Source organism: Scaptodrosophila lebanonensis, unplaced genomic scaffold, assembly GCF_003285725.1.
Source record: "Scaptodrosophila lebanonensis strain 11010-0011.00,11010-0021.00 unplaced genomic scaffold, SlebRS2 tig00000113-arrow-arrow-pilon, whole genome shotgun sequence".
Taxonomy (NCBI): Eukaryota; Metazoa; Arthropoda; class Insecta; order Diptera; family Drosophilidae; genus Scaptodrosophila; species Scaptodrosophila lebanonensis.
Genome location: NW_022060575.1, coordinates 2,347,742 through 2,361,031, shown reverse-complemented (window position 1 = coordinate 2,361,031; position 13,290 = coordinate 2,347,742). Strand labels below are relative to the sequence as shown.

General features: G+C 40.1%; 1 protein-coding gene across 2 annotated transcripts in view; it reads right to left on the bottom strand.

The window, feature by feature from the left end:
* LOC115628288 (protein trachealess) overlaps positions 1–6,880 on the bottom strand; it is a 44,384-nt gene extending 37,504 nt beyond the window's left edge. For both annotated transcript variants that reach the window (XM_030524331.1, XM_030524330.1), the window contains exon 1: positions 6,603–6,880. In XM_030524331.1, the coding sequence (XP_030380191.1) occupies positions 6,603–6,874 (272 nt within the window). In that variant the 5' untranslated portion in view covers positions 6,875–6,880. The remainder of the gene's footprint in view (positions 1–6,602) is intronic.
* Between the last annotated feature and the right edge of the window lie 6,410 nt (positions 6,881–13,290).

The following is a 13,290-nucleotide window of genomic DNA, read 5'->3' as shown; positions in this document are numbered from 1 at the left end:
ATTTTGAACTAAAATTTGGTAGTCACATTAGGTTAGTGATTATATATCTGTATACCAAGTTTCATTATGATAGAATGATCGGAAAGATAGTTATAGCCATATAACCAGGCCCAATGCACACATACATACATATGTACAAGTACACAAACACGCATAAGGCACGATTCTGATGTAAATGTATGTATGCATGCATGGAATATTTTATATTTAATTTAGTTAATTAATTAAATTAATTAAGTTAATTAATTAATTAATTTAATTACTTTTTTGTGGGGTGGTACAGGGTATTTAAGAGTTGAGCCTGCTCGACTTTAGCTTCCTTTCTTGTATATATTAGGATTGTGCCAAGTATGCAACAGGAAGCACATATATTCCTAATCAGCATGACGAGAGAAATCGACACAGTCGCCTGATCCCACATTTACTAAACTTAATATATAGACTTTCCTTATCTCCAGGTATGTACATAAACCAAATGTCTAAGTAATACATTTGGTATACAGATATCTGAATCATTGAACTTTTAGAAAAGCTACTGCAGGGGCGGGTTCGATCTTCTTCATATTTTTGCTTCTCCTTATGTTAGTTTGTCTTCAATTATGAAAATATTTGTCGTACAAAACATTTTTGGATAACGCGAAGAATAATCAATAAAACCGTTAAAATTGTATGGCCTTTAATTGTAAAATGTACAAGCTCCAGAATCCAGAATTAAACACAAGCAAACAAGGGAGCAGGGATTTCCAAAATAATTTCAAATTTTGCGGATATGTATTTACTATAAATGGCGTATTGTTCACAAACATGTAAGCACATTTTATATAAACAGTACAATAACTGACTAACCTAAAAGTTCAACCATCTACTTTTGATATGCACCTATAGGCCCTGGTATGTAGTGATTTCGTCCTTAACGTTTGCTAAAGAAAATTGTGAATTGTATAAAATATCTTTCGTTTCAATTCAAGGTAGAGTTATTATATGATATTATAAAGCTACTTCCAGATCTATGGCTTCAGATATTTTCTTTAATTTATACGCATGATGGTTAATCACCTCACCGATGGACCATTCCTGTACTCAGAACTGACTTAATGCCATAAACTACCAGCTTAGAACCCACCAGGTCTGAGATTCCATTTCTTTTCTCTTCCCTTTGTTCCTGTTTTTAACTATCTTTTAATGAATTTCTAAGCTTTCCTCTGTTAAGTTGTCCTTTTTATATTGGTATTGACGCTACTGACCACACTTGGCTCTGAGACGAAAGGAAAATATGTTTGTTATGTCCATGTTTGTTAACATAAATGTAATAAATAAATAATCTTATGATATGCAGTATAGTGGTCATTGCTGTTGATTTACATTGATATTTTCATAAAATATACGATTTCGTTCCTAAAGGACTAGCTCATGTATAATATGTAGTACTTATACTAGCTATGGTGCTGAAATTTGAAATTATGTTTTCATAATTTGTGGAGTTCCAATCACCAATGCCCCCCATCCTGTCGTATAATTCTTGTCTCTCTACAAAGCCTTAATGCGTCAACATGTTTTCAGTGATTGTTTTGTACATACATGTGCCTACATACTCGACTATACTCGTAAATGTTGCTGCATGGCCATTCCCATCATTCGAAGGAGGTCTGTATGTGCTCCCCCCTCCTCAATGATTCCCTGTGTTCATGCAAGGCGTAGCCGTAGCCGGCTGAAGCCCCATTTGAGTGGCAAGCAGTGGAAGAGCAGGCAACATAATCGCAATCATAATCTGCTGCATTTTATTTCATTTTCTCGCGTTGGGTTTTGTTTTTTCGGTTTCATATTTTGCTCTTTATGCTTTGCTGCAATTTCTTAATGGCCGCGCCGCAACTGCTGTCCAACTGCCGCAGTTCCAGTCCAGACTTAGTCTCCGTCTCCGTCTCCGACCCCGTCCTCGTCCCCGTGCCCCACCGTTTTCTACACTACATACGAATATCCACAATTCGACGTCCGTCGCACTCTTGGCCCCCAAAAACGCAAAGCTCACCAATCACGTTCGAAATATAAATTGTGGAAATGATGGTTTTTCGCTACATTTGCCAGTTTCATTGTTGCAATGGAGGTGATTGTTGGGCCATGGAGGGGGGATGGAGAGGGGGACGGGGACGGGGACGGGGGAGGGATGCGGCTGAAAACCGCAGACATGTGCAGTTGCAGCTTTCGGCGTGGAAAATTGCGTGCGTCTGGTGGTGGTCAGGGTCTGTGCAGAGCGATCGCTTTTCGGAATGAAAATGCTGTTCGTGCGCCTTGCGCGCTCTTCCTTGGCACTGGGCTTAATGAAAAACAAACGTCCCAGCAATTTTCCAGTTAGGTCAGAGGCAGAACTTTTTTCTTTGCTTTTTTGCGCAGTGTAATTTTTAATGTGCAACTTTAACGAATTGAGTGTAGCTGCAATAAAGAAAACTGCACACAAAATAAAATGAAAATAATGGGAAAAAGACCAAAATGAAATTGAAGTGCACATTGCAGCAACGTTGCGATGAGATGAGAAGGGGCCATGGGGCAAGGGGGCAAGGGGCAGGCCGCAACAATCACAGTTTAGATTTCTGTTTTCTGCTTCTTTCTGAGCACTCCATGGTCGCTCCAACAGTCCGCTTGTCCGCCCGTCCCGGTCGACGTCGCGGTTGTTGTTATTGTTGTTGTTTCTGTTGTTGCTTTTAATATTATTTTGCCGTTTTCGTATGTCTTCGCCAATATTCGCCAAGGTAATAACTCAGGTGATTATAGTAATTATGCGTTCTGACGCGATCCAGCCACGGATAACGCTATTTCGATATAATTGAAAAATGCTGATAGACGCTGATTGTGTGAGCCGAGCCAAAGCAGCGGCAGATTGACTAACTGTCCGGCCAATATCCCAACGTCCCAAGCTCCGTCTCTGTCTTTGTCTCTCTCTCTGGGACACAACCCACTCTGCTCAAGAAGGTAGCGAACACTTTGGACTTGGGTCCGAGCCGTGCCTGCCACTGCCAGTGCCACTGCCACTGCAGCAGATGCCCCAGCGATTTCAACACTCGGCCCCACTCGGCTTCGGGTAATGGTAATGGACACGCTGAGGTACAAACTACAACAACAACAACACCAACAACATCGCCACCAATCACAGTTCATGAATTACATCGTTGCGCGCCATATTGTTGTGGGAATGTCTTGCCATGATTCTGCGATTGTCTGTGGGTCGAGCGGCAAAATGTTCTTTGATGCCGATTTCATTTTTCGATATTGGAAATAACCATGCATTATACTGCTGCCTCGCTCCAAGAGGTTGAAGTTGATGAAACCGCCTGAACCTAAGCCCGATCCCCAACTCGGTGTGGGTCTGAGCGAAATCGTCGTCTTTGTCTCCAGCCCACTGTAGTGAATTCGGCTCACCACCAGTCAGAACCGCGGGGAGGAGAGCCACTGAAGCTGAACTTATCTCGTGACAATCGCACGCTTCGTGCCCCAGCAGAAAGTGTTATTGTCACGTAAATTCAATTAGTTTAATTATGAGTTGCATCGATGTTGGCACCTCGGCTTGCTCTCCGCGTTTCGCAAAACGATTTTTGGTAATTTTCAAAACAAAATTATATTGTGCAAATCGTTATGTAACGCTTTCTACATTTTCCGTGCTCGGGTACATAATGAGGTGTGAAATGGTCGACACTTAAACACTTTAATACTTAAAAACCTATTGCGATTAACTTTAAGGGAACCAATCAATTCATCTTTCATTTTCTAAAATGACTGGTAATTTATTATATGATGTTTCCATAATACACAACAATATCATAATGACATTCTAAATTTGTGGAAATCGTATTCAAGCTAGACTTGTTTATCAAATTTTACGTACGAAGTTCTATGTAGTATTTTCAAATCTAATCTAGATTTATAAATTTTAAAAAATAATAAATAACAATTTTCAAAAGATCTCATATATAGTAATATTCATTTTGGACTTTTTTGGTTTGAGGCTATAAATACCAAGCTGAGGGTTCTATTGGTTTACTACTTGTATTTACCAAGTTATAATATAGGAGCTGTGTGAATTTCAATCCAATTACTTTATTAAACAAATATCTTGCGAAGTAAATGGATCCTACATCATGTTTTGTTAAGTTTCAAGCCCATCCAAAAGAATATTGGATTGTGAAGCAAAAGTGTTTTACTTGAATTGGAGCAGCTTTTCCATTTTAGCTTAATTTTTATCTGACTTCACTGTCTCTGTTAAGAACGTCTGGACCTATGGTAACGAAATATGGGGCAAGTAGAAGCAACGCCGACATTATATAGCGAGCGTAGTCCATAATCCTGAGAACCATTACTGAGGCCTTGTGGTACCTCGGAAACGAGAGACCTGCACATCAAGCTCGTGAAAGAAAGAGATCAACAATCAAAACATCAAATAAAGCTCGGTTCACATCGAAATCCTCCTGCAAGATCTGTAATTCGAGTTTTCAGGCACAGTCGACTGGAGAGCAGCGAAAGCGATATAATTTAAAATTTATAATACAATTCAAAAAATAATTTTAAAATAAACTAAAATTTGATTAGATTGTTAATCTCTTAAAAAAAATAAAGTAATCAACTAATAGGGAACGCATGCAGTCTATGTATTGTTAGGGCTTCATATGTGACTAATTTTAGGGTTGACTGTTGTACAACGATGGGAAAAATAGCTGCTGTGGATATGGAGGGTTACGACCAATAATGGAATTTGCAACTCAAATTCTTTTGACAATGTGTACGAGGTATATGGTCTTGCAACAGTGTAATCTCATTTTAAAGAATAGGAAGAGTTTGACCATCATTGAAATATAGTATAGTTTCTGTGCTTTTTGAAGCCTAAATTATTTTATGATCGGAATTAAATAACTCCAGAAAACGAGGAGTAAACCTAAAAAATACCTTAAATACTAACAAAATGTGTCGTTCTTTAATCTAAAATATCAAATTATAGTTAATGTTTTTTTAAATGCGGAATAAAATAGTATAGTTTTGAATTTATTGTTTGTGAATGTATTCGATCATCGTAATAATAAATTTGGCAATTTTTATATTCAGTGTGCTAGTGGGACCAGTTCAGTTGGGGAAGGGGAAGGAAAAGGGGGACATTTTTTCCGTGGATTAGAACATTTTTATACCCTGTACCCAAAGGGTACAAGGGTATATTAGTTTTGTGCGAGTGCACATGGAACACACAGAAGGAGGCTTGGTAGACCCCACAAAGTATATATATTCTTGATCAGCATGACAAGCCGAGTCGATATAGCCATGTCCGTCTGTCCGTCTGTCCGTCTGTCTGTCCGTCTGTCTGTCTGTATGAACGCAAGGATCTCCGAAAGTATAAGAGCTAGAATAACCAAACTTGGTATACAGATTCTCCTGAGACCGAGAAAGGACGAGTTTGTTCATTTTTTCTGATCCACCCCCCCACTCCCCCCCTATTAACGATTTTCTATAACTCCCGTAATTCTTGGAATTTTGAACTAAAATTTGGTAGTCACATTAGGTTAGTAATTATATAACCGTATACCAAGTCTCATTATGATAGAATGATCGGAAAGAAAGTTATAGCCATATAACCAGGCTCAATGCACACACATACATATGTACAAGTACACAAACACGCATAGACACGATTCTGATGTAATTGTAAATGTATGTATGCATGCATGGAATATTTTATATTTAATTAGTTAATATTTAGTTAATTAATTAAATTAATTTAGTTAATTAATTAAATTAAATTAATTAATTAATTAAATTACTTTTTTGTGGGGTGGTACAGGGTATTTAAGAGTTGAGCCTGCTCGACTTTAGCATTCCTTTCTTGTTTAAAATTTTATCCTAGACTCGAAAGTCCTTGAGGAAAGTCCCATTTTTAGATGTGGCTGTTTATTATAAGTATGCGATGTATTATTGGAATTAAACATTTAGTATATAAACTGTATCTGATTGAATTTTGAATATCCAATAAATAAATTAACTAACCCATCGAAATTGCACACTTTCGAAATTGGAAGGAAATAGGAGTGCAACGGTAAGAGCCATGCCATTAATATTAATTTAAGCTGGAACTTGTGGTTTTGTTCTTGCTGACTTGTTTATTGACTCTATCCTTGTTCCCCTTCTTTTATTTTGCGCCTACTTCTCCAACATCGCGTGAGATTAATGTGAGCGTCCATTATTTTCTTGATAATATAGATTACATGATTTCAATTAAGAACGAATCCATTGTGGCGTGGCAAACACAAATGGCGCTACAATTTGCAAACATTTGTCTTCCTCTTTACACATACACACATATGTATATACATATGTACTAAACTACATACATACAAACATGCGAGTATGTATATATGCAGACTTTTAGGTGCTATAATTTTATGTGCAATGAAATCTGTGGACAGCGTTCAGTGCGATTGGCAGGACAATTTGAATGGCAACGCCCATGAAATTGTGACACACAAGCACATCATTTGCATACACATGCATTCACAGATACAAATACAAACTTGTACATAAACATAGAGGCAAGAATGTCGGGTGTTCATGAAATGGTTGATGGCTCTATTTACCTATAGTAGGGGAATCCCTGCGGCACATGCAGGTCCATCGGCATGCCGCTCGTCGCCAGGTGGTGCGAGTGCGCGTGATGCGGATGATGATGTGAGTGGTGGTGGTGGGCGGCGGCGGCTATCTGGTGGTGCGAATGATGATGCTGTGCCGCCACATTCTGGACATGCGCCGCAGCCGCCGCAGCAGCAAAGCCCGCATCCGAGGCCATCGAATGATGACCCAGCACAGCTGCCCATGGCGAGGCGACAAATCCGCTGCTATGATGCTCCATCTCAGCCCAATAGCTCCTTGCTACACTTTTTCACAAACTCCACTTACTCGTATATTTATTCTATCTTTATTCTATCTTTTTTCTAGCGGATTTTCAGCTGATTTCTTATGCGCACTGTGTGTGCAATTTATCTTTGATTTTATGTCACACTCTCACAAAGAACAACAAAGACACAGACACAGACACAGATATGGACATGGCGGGCACGAGTACTGGCACGGGTACGGTTACGGGTACGCTTACGGGTACGCGTGAGGGCACGGGTACGGGCACGTGTGCACTGCATGCCAAGATGGCGGCCATTATTTACCGTTGGCGCGCACAATTGCCGCGCATGGCAATCAATGGTAGGCGACGACGGCGAATTCGCAAAAACACCAAGAAAAACAAACAAAGCTGAAATTGAAATGGAAATGCCGCACGAAGTGCCGCGAACTTCCGCGTCGCAATGTTTGCCGACGGGCACGGTTACGGTAACGGTAACGGTGACGATGCCGATGACGACGCGGATGGCGCTGCCGGGACTAGAAACACAGTAGTTGTACAGGGCCCTGGGGCCCGGGACTACTTGCTGGCTCTAACGAGCGTCTCGTGCACTTTGCCGTTGGCGTCGGCGCTACCAGGCTGAGGGCTTAAGGTTCAGGGCACCGGCTCCGGCTCCTCTTTTATTCTCAGGCTCGTTTTGTATTCGTTGCTCGATGGCTCGATGGCTCGAACGCGCTCGCTGACGTGGTTCGCACGTTTTTGGTCCGCGTTCACCTCTGCACGGCACGAAAATTGGCGATAAACTATCGCCTCGCATCAGGAAGCATGGTCGGTTGGTTGGTTGGTTGGTTGGTCGGTTGGTTGGTCGGTCGGCCTCCTCATCATCATCTCCTCTGCTGCTCTTGGCTCTTGGCTCTTGGCTCAGTGATGTCCGTCCATCGATTCGGCTGCGCTGCGTTGCTGCCGTTGCTGCTCTTCTTGTTGTTGTCTGCATCTCGCAAATTGTTGTTCTTGTTGTTGTTGCTCATGGTCGTGGCTGTGGCTGTGGCTGTGGAGCGCATTGCACACTGCAAATGGTGGTGGAGCAGGTTTTTGCCTCAAGCGAGCACCAACAACAATAATAGCAGCAGCAGCAGCAGCCGCACCAACCGAGAGCAATCGCAGACGAATGAAGCCTGGCCAGGCAGCGTCGAGGTCGGCAGCAGCAGCGGCAGCAGCAGCGGCGGCAACAACAGCATCCACATCCAGCTACAACCACAACCACATCCACAGTGTTTGGCTTTGTTTATTGTTTTTGCGTTTTGTTTTTGCACTGCGCTACACTGGTCGCTGTTGTTGTTGTTATTGCTGTTGTTGCTGTTGTTGCTGTTGCTTTTATTGCCATGAAGTGTTGCACAAATCGGCAAACACTCTCAGGCACACAGCATCGACGGCGGCTGTCGCAACAAGCAGACGAACGAGCGCACGGGCCCAGAGCAGCAACAAAAACACTTGGCACATGTTTATGGCAATATAAACAACAACACCAACAACAACAACCACAACGACCACAACAAAAACAACAGCAATACTCGTATACGTAACAGTATTGATGCTGCCTCAGCAGCTCAATCGCATTGCAGCGTGCTGACCAGCCTCCTCTCTCTCTCTCTCTCTCTCTCCTTCTCTCTCTCCCTCTCCATTCAGATCCATATCGATATCCCCCCTTCCGTCGACAACACCGACACGAAGCTCTCGAACGGTCCGCGTTTCTGTTGGGAATCTCTCTCAGGTATAAAATAAGCCCCCGCTCGTCGGCAGCGACAGCAGCTGAGCATCCTCGGGAGAATTGCCTGCAGTTCGCATTGAACTCTCCGTCACATGAGGTGCGAGTTTGGTTTGTCAAGGTTTTATTTGGCTTGTCGCTAAAGGTTGCGGGCTATCAGTGGTGGGGTAAGGATATGCGAGTATTGTAGGATCCTGCAGTTGTTATTGTGTTCTTGGCAAACAAGAAGGATGGCATGAAGAAAGGCATACATTTCTACGGTACTTTTGAATAATTAGGTTGAATTTATGCATATATGTAGTTGAATTGCTGAATCCAATTCCGAATCATGGTATATACTTGTATACTCCTTTGTAAATAAAAAGCGTTAAATATGTTAAGTATTCATGAGATCCAAAAATGTTTCAAGTAGTACTTATGGAAATTATATTATTTATTAAATAGTGAATAATTAGGTTGGATATACATAAGTATGTAGTACTTGAATTGCTGAATCCAATTACGAACCATGGTGTTTAATATGAGATCCAAAAATATTTGAAGTAGTACTTATGGAAATTAGCATTAATTTTTAAATAGTGAATAATTGGGTTGGATATACATATGTAGTACTTGAATTGCTGAATCCAATTACGAACCTAGTTTGTATAGAAAAAGCGTTAAATATGGTATCCAAACATGTTTGAAGTAGTACCTTTGGAATTTTTGAAATAATGACTAATTTTTATTCTCTATTTAAGATCTGTCCTAGGAGGAGAATTATTAAATTATATGGTAGCATAGGATTTGTTCAATGAATAATTGCTAGTGCTAACTTTATCTCAAAAATATTGTTTTGGCATTGGGCCCAAGCAATGATATCCTATTTTAAAAATCTGATGTAAGCCAGGTATAAGGAGTATATAACATACGTACACATCTATCAAATTATTTCAAGTCAGATTAAATGTTGTTTAGAGAAACAATTCTTACACATATTTGGATAGCACCGCATGAGTATTAATATAGGAACTTTATTTTCAGTATTAGATTATACTACGACCCTCATTCAAGATATTCCAATCTATTGGTGGTTAATATATATGTATTGTTATAGTATGTGTATTTAATTGAACCTTTCAAATTAAAATTCTCTTAGATATACACAATTTCGTGTTCCACTAAACTTAGCTAAAGTTAAGTAAATGAAAACACATTTTTGATAACCTTCCACCATTTCATTTATTTCATGTATGTAGTTGATATCCTTTTTGAAGACAAATAGCGCACCGTGGAGAAGGGACAGTGGTTTGTAATAGCCGCAATAGAAATCAAACTGACCTTTCGCAAGCCTTCTCAGAACTGCCTTCCTAACTACTAGCATTGCCGTGGCCCTGCTTGCGCCCCCAACCGTTGTCCAGAGTCGGACCCAATACGTATGTATATGCTGACAACTTTGTTAAATAAAGCGCCACCTGTCAAGCGATATTCAATATAATAAATTCGTGATTACACGACAATATCGACAAAAATCGAAGATCAGCAACAATAACAAAAGACTCCCACGGGGACCCCTAGTTGCTTCTGCCGGCCTCCTCTGGGCTACTTGGCACGGCGAATCGCACACGACTTCGGCATGGCAGCGACGCGTCGTTCAGACAGACACAACAGAACGCCAGTGGTTTGCCAGAATCAGAATCAGAATCCTTGGCGCACACAACATACTCGTACTATACTATACTATAGTCCCCAACTTCTGAATCGCATTCGTGCAGGGTCAACGTCAACATTGAACATTGCCTTCGTAGTTGTAGTCGTCGCCGTCGTCGATGTTGTCGTGTGGCTAGGTTGACGATTACTCTCTGAGTCTGTCCCTCCGTCCCTCCGTCCGTCCGTCTGTCCATCTGTCCGTTTGTCCGTGCGTCCCACTGTTTGCTTGTTTACAGTGTGCAAAAATCATTTAGACAAGTTGACAAAAGCTCGTTTGGAACGTGAGTAACATGACTCTGTTGCTTGCATTTGGAATTGTTTGGCCGTTGCTTGGACTGGACAATGGGACAAATGGACGGGTGGTTGGGTGGTGGGTTGCCGGGTTGCCGGGTCGCTCGATGCAGTATCGTTGAAGTCTTAATTCTAAACATGGCAAATGTGGTTGGAGCGTGCTGTCCGCTTCAGAGCACAAAATGAGGCTCGCCTGTTCGGTCGAGCTGACAATTTTGTGACCTTTTGTTGTACAATAATGAAAATGAAATCTATTCTCGTGCCTGGCGACCAATGCCTGTAGGGTAGCGAGTTGGTAGCGGACTGTGTGGCATTTGGTATTTAATGGGTTATTATAATAGTTGGACATAATAGAGGAACTGGAAACTTGCCACGCAAAGGATTGCGCTAAGTTATATGAGAAGCGAGTTAGTAATAAAATTGGTAGCACGAAATGCTAAGAGGTACTTCAGTAGTGCCATCTCTTTAGTTGTTAATAGACCGGCTAATTCATTTTTTCATTCAATGCATAGTAAGGGCTTAGTAAATAAACTTGTTATCACATTAATTTATTGAAATTGTGTAATGCCCTAAAGACTTCGTTTTTTGTTTGCCGTTTGGTCAGCAATGTCTCGACCCATTTATTAAATCAAATAAATCTATTTAAAAATTAAAAAAGAAACCAATTAGCCTTTGGTAGAGATATTAATTTTGGCCGGTAAGCAATTGATTAAAAATATAAGCTTGCTTGACAGACGAGAGGGATTGGCTAAGAGCTGGTTGAGGAATGCTTGCTAAAAGTGTACTAAGTTTTAAAAGCGCATGGTTTGTGTTTGTTAACAAGAAACATGAGTCATAAAACATAACTGAACGATGGCACATACATACATAAGATTAAAGTTGCTGGTGTTACCAAGAATAATACATTTAAACACCAAGTGGGTTGATAACTTCAGTGAAATCTTTAAAAAGGGTAGTCCTCAACCAACCGATGAGTGATACGTTTATTATTATTTTATTATTATTATTAAAGTTGAACGTTAACATCATCACATCAATGATAGATCAGTAATCTTATAAAGTTGATAATAGGGGGATATAATAGGGGGATTATAAAGCAATAATATTTGATATTTAATTTGTTGAATGAACCATAGTTGAAAATATATGTTTAGAAAAAGACTTAATTTTTTTGGTAAAACTGAAATATAATAAAGTGGCATTATTCCATAATATTAAAGAATTAGTTGCGTTGAAAAGTATATAGACAGCCCTGAACAAAGAATCCAAAACGGAATTTCGTTTCTTCCTTCCTTTTTCCTTTTCCTTCCTTTCTTTTATTTTGCCATTACTTTGGATTTAGGATTATGTCTGTAATCCCTTAATATAGTGTAATCAAAGGGCTATTAGTTGAACTAAAGGAAGAAAGGAAAATGTATTTTGCGGTTCCTTTATTCACTTGAATAGCGTTTGACTGCCGGGCTTAAGAGCATGGAAATTCCCATATTTCCGTAAATATTTTGACAATACACGGACACTGATTGATGCTTCAAGCTTATTTACTTATGCCAACATTTAATAATAATCTCATATATTTAAAAAGCTGTATTTAAGTATTTTACTTTTCTAGACCTAAGAAAATAAATTAGAAATTAATAGTTTTTGATATACACTTATACAGTGTACACGTATAAGGCATATTGAAAATTGGTGTTTTTAGTTCTTATAACCTCAGAAATATGGTCAGACGGACGGACAGAGAGACACACAGAAAAACACGGCTAAATCGACTGGGCTGATGCTGATCAAGAATATATATTCTTGATGTTCACGGAAACGCTTCCTTCTTCGCCTTAAGTTTTTCACTTTCCACAAATACCCTTTAGGTACCCTTTAAGTACTGGGTATAAAAATGTTAAAACATGTTTGTAGAATAGAGTGCGGCTAAATTGGTTAAGGAAAAATCCTAGTCCCTGATCGTGTTGTTTGAGAAAATGTTGTTAAACGTTATTGTCAGATTCGCGGCTTTATCTAGTCATTCGTCTATAAAGTGGCACTAATAGAATATATAAGAAAATGGTTCCTTCATTCAGTTTGCCTCTTATGTGAGGTTTTGTACATAATATGTATGTTTGTATTTTGTAGCACATTCTACTTACTTGCTTACGCAAACACATAGACGCACACATGCCAGTGTTAACAAAGTCTAGCACATCAGTCGACACTGCAAAATAGAAGATATATACTATACTATATACCTCGCAGCATACTGAATGCATATGTATGAGAAATATGTGCTAAAGTGCACAAACAGAAACAGAAACTTCAACGGAATATTCGCAGCCAACATAGCCAGCGTCTCTTGGCACGTGACGAGCATACGAAACGCTCATCAGGATTACAATTTTCCATGGACAAGGTTCGCCAGAGTTGTGTGTAAGTTGTAAGCTGCGAGAGTGCAACGTCTATTGATTTTTCGTGGCACTGCCAGATGAAAAGTTTGATGAAATTTCCCTCATTTCTAATTTATAAACTTTAAGACTACGAGTATACAGCTTGGAAACTTTGACGGCGAGGCCAAGTGAGCGCAAGTTGATTTACGGAGCTGCCTCTGACAAGTTTATCTCTCGATCAGGAGGTGGTCATACCTTCCGTTTGGTCTGGGCTTGGGTGTCGCTTGGCCTGTAGAGAGTACGAGTACGAGTGT